The 6161-nt window shown below is 38.7% G+C and overlaps 2 protein-coding genes across 6 annotated transcripts in view; one reads left to right on the top strand and one right to left on the bottom strand.

Annotated features, from left to right (window-relative positions):
• Positions 1–1056, bottom strand: part of LOC107573922 (dr1-associated corepressor) — a 9347-nt gene extending 8291 nt beyond the window's left edge. For both annotated transcript variants that reach the window (XM_016260379.1, XM_016260380.1), the window contains exon 1: positions 834–1056. In XM_016260379.1, coding sequence (XP_016115865.1) covers positions 834–962 — 129 coding nt within the window. In that variant the 5' untranslated portion in view covers positions 963–1056. The remainder of the gene's footprint in view (positions 1–833) is intronic.
• Positions 1057–1175: 119 nt separating this feature from the next.
• On the top strand, positions 1176–2895 carry cunh11orf68 (chromosome unknown C11orf68 homolog). 4 transcript variants are annotated; one of them, XM_016260384.1, is made up of 2 exons: positions 1176–1251; positions 1757–2895. In XM_016260384.1, exon 2 carries the CDS (start codon positions 1765–1767, stop codon positions 2485–2487), a length of 723 nt encoding a protein of 240 aa, XP_016115870.1. In that variant the 5' UTR covers positions 1176–1251; positions 1757–1764; the 3' UTR covers positions 2488–2895. The 4 variants fall into 4 exon arrangements, with proteins under 4 accessions (XP_016115870.1, XP_016115869.1, XP_016115868.1 ...); XM_016260383.1 differs by having other exon boundaries at positions 1177–1251; positions 1754–2895; XM_016260382.1 differs by having other exon boundaries at positions 1199–1302.
• The last annotated feature ends 3266 nt before the right edge of the window (positions 2896–6161 follow it).

Below are 6161 nucleotides of genomic sequence, written 5' to 3'. Positions count from 1 at the left end.
CACACACTCACACACACCCCTCACTCTCACACACTCACCTCACTCACTCTCACACACACACACACACACACCTCACTCACTCTCACACACACCTCACTCACTCACACACACTCCTCACTCTCACACACACACTCCTCACTCTCACACACACACTCCTCACTCTCACACACACACTCCTCACTCTCACACACACACTCCTCACTCTCACACACACACTCCTCACTCTCACACACACACTCCTCACTCTCACACACACACTCCTCACTCTCACACACACACTCCTCACTCTCACACACACACTCCTCACTCTCACACACACACTCCTCACTCTCACACACACACTCCTCACTCTCACACACACACTCCTCACTCTCACACACACACTCCTCACTCTCACACACACACTCCTCACTCTCACACACACACTCCTCACTCTCACACACACACTCCTCACTCTCACACACACACTCCTCACTCTCACACACACACTCCTCACTCTCACACACACACACACACCTCACTCACTCTCACACAGAGAGAGAAAGGGGTTAGCTAGCATTCATGCTAACCCCCTGAGGAGCAAATATTCTTACATATACACATATAATATATATATATACACACTCCCTCACGCCACAAACTGACGGCCTGCATCATATTAAACCCGATTAAAGCGCATTGATCGATTAGCAAGCTAACGCTTAGCCGCTAGCCGACCGAGTCTCTCGCGTTCGCGTTGCAGATGTAGACCCGAGTGTGTGTGTGTGTGTGTGTGTGAGTGTGTGTGTGAGAGAGAGAGTGAGTGTGGGTGTGTGTGTGTGTGTGTGTCTCACCGGGGGGAATCTGGCGTTGTATTTCTTCTTTTTGCTCGGCATCCCGCGGTCAAGCTCGCTGAATGTGAAGGATAGCGCCGCGGCTGAAGCGATCAGAACACCGGCCGTCGCTGCGACGCTTCTCGGCATCTTACGGCGGATCTGCGCGCTTTCTGCTGCGCCTCTTCTCGCTGCTTTACGGTGCTTCCGCGTGCTTAAATACAGCCACCACCCGACAGTACGCCACCTAAAACAAACGCATGTTAAGAATAATACTTAGATAAAGATATATAGATTAAATATGATTTTTATTAGCATTATTGTTTTTGTTTTCCTTGAACACCAGCGCTTCAGCATCTCCATCGCGGCAATGATCCGACAGGAAATAAGAGACGAAGAAGACGAAGCGGAAACCGGAAGTGTTGAGCGGGGCACGCGGGTGAGAGCCGCAGTGACTCAGCACAGCTTTGCTAGAAACACACACAACAGAGTGAGCATCCTGCACTTTTGATGTGTTTATACGACAGCGAGCGCATGCAATGGGTTTGTGACGAAACGTGCGCTTTAGTGTGATAGAAGCATCCTGCGAGAGCCGAAGAAAACCTCTCGCTGACCTTTCTATTATGCTAACTAACTAACTAACTAACTAATGCAAGATATCAGCTCAGAATTCAGAAGGGCAAAACTATCAGAATTATGACATTTAACTGTAAGAATGTAAGAAAACAGCCTGAATTGAGAGAAATGTGAACTAAACTCAGAATTGTGAGAGATAAATGTGCAAAGTCAGAATTGAGAGTTGCTAAAAAAGTCCAAAAGTTTCAGATTCCCATTTGCTTGTTATTTTGCAGCAGAAAGCCCCTGTGTGTAGAGAAGCTCCTCGTTGAGCTCCGCTCTCGTGTCCGCTCTCGTGTGTGTGTGTGTGTGTGTGTGTGCTCCAGCAGCGGGTGGCATGGCGCAGGACGAGGCCGCGGGGCACGGAGAGCATCTCTCAGCCGAGGACTACGCCGCCGAGGCCATGGCCGCCGACATGGACCCCTGGATCGTCTTCGACGCCCGCAAAACGCCCCGAGCCGAGTTCAGCAGCTGGCTGGAGTCCAACCGGCCCTCGCAGGTCAGCCGCTGTGGGGCCGGGGGGCCGGTGGGCTGGATCGCGGTGCGTGGGCCGCAGTACTGTGCGGACGCCGGAGACGTGGAGGGGCTGCAGGACAGCTGGGAGACGCTGCAGGAGAGCGGGCGCAGTGTCAGCTTCCACACCATCAGAGAGCTGGCGCTCAATCACAGCGTGCTCTACGGCAAGTGGCTGATGCACCTGGACACGGGCTTCAAGGTGGACCGCGCCTGGGAGAGCATCGCCAGAGCCGCGCTCGACGGTAAGATCGACTCGGCCAAAGTGAGTCCCAGAGACCCGCGCTCCGACTCCAGACACGTCATCTGCGTCTACAACCAGAACTTCACCGACGAGGAGCAGGTGATGCATCTGGACGCCGTCATCCGCACCGCCGGCGTCAAGTGCGTCCTCTACTACAAGCCCGACGTCTACTCGTACCTGGGCATCTACCGCAACAACCGCTGGAAGATCTGCCCCACCATCTACGAGAGCATGTTCGACCTGGAGAGCGTTCCTCGCCGCTCGCACATCATCAACAAGGTCACCAGCCAGGAGCTCACGTGAAGCTCCTCCGGTCCCTGCCTGAACGCCTGTTTGTTTTCCTTTTCGTTCGTAACTGCACTTTTGGAGGACATTTGACTTGTAGAAACGTTCTGTTGTGAAACTGCATGCCGACGTGTGAGCATACAGCCGAAATGTTGAAGTGCTTTGAGATTTGTGTTATTCTTTTAAAACATCTTTTATATTCAACAAGGTTGGTTTTGTTCATTTTGCCAAATAAATCTGGGACTTTTCAAACGGTGATTCTCTGTGCAATAAAGCAGTTATTCGCCTTCATTATAGCTCAGATAATAAAGGGTTAGTGCAGTTCATTTGTGCACAACGCAGATCCTCCTCAAATCGTGTCAGGACAGGAGATTTGCACTGCAGTCCGTGATGAAAACTCAGAAATATGAGGAAATAAATCAGAATTGTGAGAACTCAGAATAATACAAACGCTGTATTACAAAATAAATTGCGAGATGTAAACTCCAAATTATGAGAAGTCAGAATTGCCAGATGTAAACTTAAAATTACAAGAAAAAAATCTGAACTGCGAGATGTAAACAGAATTAAAACACACACAAAAAAAATCAAAATTGTGAGATGTAAACTTAAAATTACAAGGAAAAAAACCTGAATTGCCAGATGTAAACTTAAAATTACAAGGAAAAACATGAATTGCCAGATGTAAACTGAGAATTACAAGAAAAAAACCTGAATTGCCAGATGTAAACTTAAAATTACAAGGAAACAAACCTGAATTGCCAGATGTAAACTGAGAATTACAAAGAAAAACATGAATTGCCAGATGTAAACTGAGAATTACAAGAAAAAAACCTGAATTGCCAGATGTAAACTTAAAATTACGAGAAGTCAGAAAAACAAGTCAGAATTGCCAGATGTAAACTTAAAATTACAAGAAAAAAATCTGAACTGCGAGATGTAAACTGAGAATTACAAAGAAAAACCTGAATTGCCAGATGTAAACTTAAAATTACAAGAAAAAAATCTGAACTGCGAGATGTAAACTTAAAATTACAAGAAAAAAATCTGAACTGCGAGATGTAAACTTAAAATTACAAGAAAAAAATCTGAACTGCGAGATGTAAACTTAAAATTACAAGAAAAAAATCTGAACTGCGAGATGTAAACTTAAAATTACAAGAAAAAAATCTGAACTGCGAGATGTAAACTTAAAATTACAAGAAAAAAATCTGAACTGCGAGATGTAAACTTAAAATTACAAGAAAAAAATCTGAACTGCGAGATGTAAACTTAAAATTACAAGAAAAAAATCTGAACTGCGAGATGTAAACTTAAAATTACAAGAAAAAAATCTGAACTGCGAGATGTAAACTTAAAATTACAAGAAAAAAATCTGAACTGCGAGATGTAAACTTAAAATTACAAGAAAAAAATCTGAACTGCGAGATGTAAACTTAAAATTACAAGAAAAAAATCTGAACTGCGAGATGTAAACTTAAAATTACAAGAAAAAAATCTGAACTGCGAGATGTAAACTTAAAATTACAAGAAAAAAATCTGAACTGCGAGATGTAAACTTAAAATTACAAGAAAAAAATCTGAACTGCGAGATGTAAACTTAAAATTACAAGAAAAAAATCTGAACTGCGAGATGTAAACTTAAAATTACAAGAAAAAAATCTGAACTGCGAGATGTAAACTTAAAATTACAAGAAAAAAATCTGAACTGCGAGATGTAAACTTAAAATTACAAGAAAAAAATCTGAACTGCGAGATGTAAACTTAAAATTACAAGAAAAAAATCTGAACTGCGAGATGTAAACTTAAAATTACAAGAAAAAAATCTGAACTGCGAGATGTAAACTTAAAATTACAAGAAAAAAATCTGAACTGCGAGATGTAAACTTAAAATTACAAGAAAAAAATCTGAACTGCGAGATGTAAACTTAAAATTACAAGAAAAAAATCTGAACTGCGAGATGTAAACTTAAAATTACAAGAAAAAAATCTGAACTGCGAGATGTAAACTTAAAATTACAAGAAAAAAATCTGAACTGCGAGATGTAAACTTAAAATTACAAGAAAAAAATCTGAACTGCGAGATGTAAACTTAAAATTACAAGAAAAAAATCTGAACTGCGAGATGTAAACTTAAAATTACAAGAAAAAAATCTGAACTGCGAGATGTAAACTTAAAATTACAAGAAAAAAATCTGAACTGCGAGATGTAAACTTAAAATTACAAGAAAAAAATCTGAACTGCGAGATGTAAACTTAAAATTACAAGAAAAAAATCTGAACTGCGAGATGTAAACTTAAAATTACAAGAAAAAAATCTGAACTGCGAGATGTAAACTTAAAATTACAAGAAAAAAATCTGAACTGCGAGATGTAAACTTAAAATTACAAGAAAAAAATCTGAACTGCGAGATGTAAACTTAAAATTACAAGAAAAAAATCTGAACTGCGAGATGTAAACTTAAAATTACAAGAAAAAAATCTGAACTGCGAGATGTAAACTTAAAATTACAAGAAAAAAATCTGAACTGCGAGATGTAAACTTAAAATTACAAGAAAAAAATCTGAACTGCGAGATGTAAACTTAAAATTACAAGAAAAAAATCTGAACTGCGAGATGTAAACTTAAAATTACAAGAAAAAAATCTGAACTGCGAGATGTAAACTTAAAATTACAAGAAAAAAATCTGAACTGCGAGATGTAAACTTAAAATTACAAGAAAAAAATCTGAACTGCGAGATGTAAACTTAAAATTACAAGAAAAAAATCTGAACTGCGAGATGTAAACTTAAAATTACAAGAAAAAAATCTGAACTGCGAGATGTAAACTTAAAATTACAAGAAAAAAATCTGAACTGCGAGATGTAAACTTAAAATTACAAGAAAAAAATCTGAACTGCGAGATGTAAACTTAAAATTACAAGAAAAAAATCTGAACTGCGAGATGTAAACTTAAAATTACAAGAAAAAAATCTGAACTGCGAGATGTAAACTTAAAATTACAAGAAAAAAATCTGAACTGCGAGATGTAAACTTAAAATTACAAGAAAAAAATCTGAACTGCGAGATGTAAACTTAAAATTACAAGAAAAAAATCTGAACTGCGAGATGTAAACTTAAAATTACAAGAAAAAAATCTGAACTGCGAGATGTAAACTTAAAATTACAAGAAAAAAATCTGAACTGCGAGATGTAAACTTAAAATTACAAGAAAAAAATCTGAACTGCGAGATGTAAACTTAAAATTACAAGAAAAAAATCTGAACTGCGAGATGTAAACTTAAAATTACAAGAAAAAAATCTGAACTGCGAGATGTAAACTTAAAATTACAAGAAAAAAATCTGAACTGCGAGATGTAAACTTAAAATTACAAGAAAAAAATCTGAACTGCGAGATGTAAACTTAAAATTACAAGAAAAAAATCTGAACTGCGAGATGTAAACTTAAAATTACAAGAAAAAAATCTGAACTGCGAGATGTAAACTTAAAATTACAAGAAAAAAATCTGAACTGCGAGATGTAAACTTAAAATTACAAGAAAAAAATCTGAACTGCGAGATGTAAACTTAAAATTACAAGAAAAAAATCTGAACTGCGAGATGTAAACTTAAAATTACAAGAAAAAAATCTGAACTGCGAGATGTAAACTTAAAATTACAAGAAAAAAATCTGAACTGCGAGATGTAAACT

Source organism: Sinocyclocheilus grahami, unplaced genomic scaffold (genome assembly GCF_001515645.1).
Source record: "Sinocyclocheilus grahami isolate Dianchi unplaced genomic scaffold, SAMN03320097.WGS_v1.1 scaffold2070.1, whole genome shotgun sequence".
In the NCBI taxonomy this organism is placed as follows: Eukaryota; Metazoa; Chordata; class Actinopteri; order Cypriniformes; family Cyprinidae; genus Sinocyclocheilus; species Sinocyclocheilus grahami.
The sequence above is the reverse complement of the archived record's forward strand: the minus strand, read 5'-3'. Positions and strand labels throughout refer to the sequence as shown.

Excerpts from the sequence above, each read along its gene's own strand:
- cunh11orf68 (XM_016260384.1), top strand. The coding sequence starts at position 1,765 with ATGGCGCAGGACGAGGCCGCGGGGCACGGAGAGCATCTCTCAGCCGAG.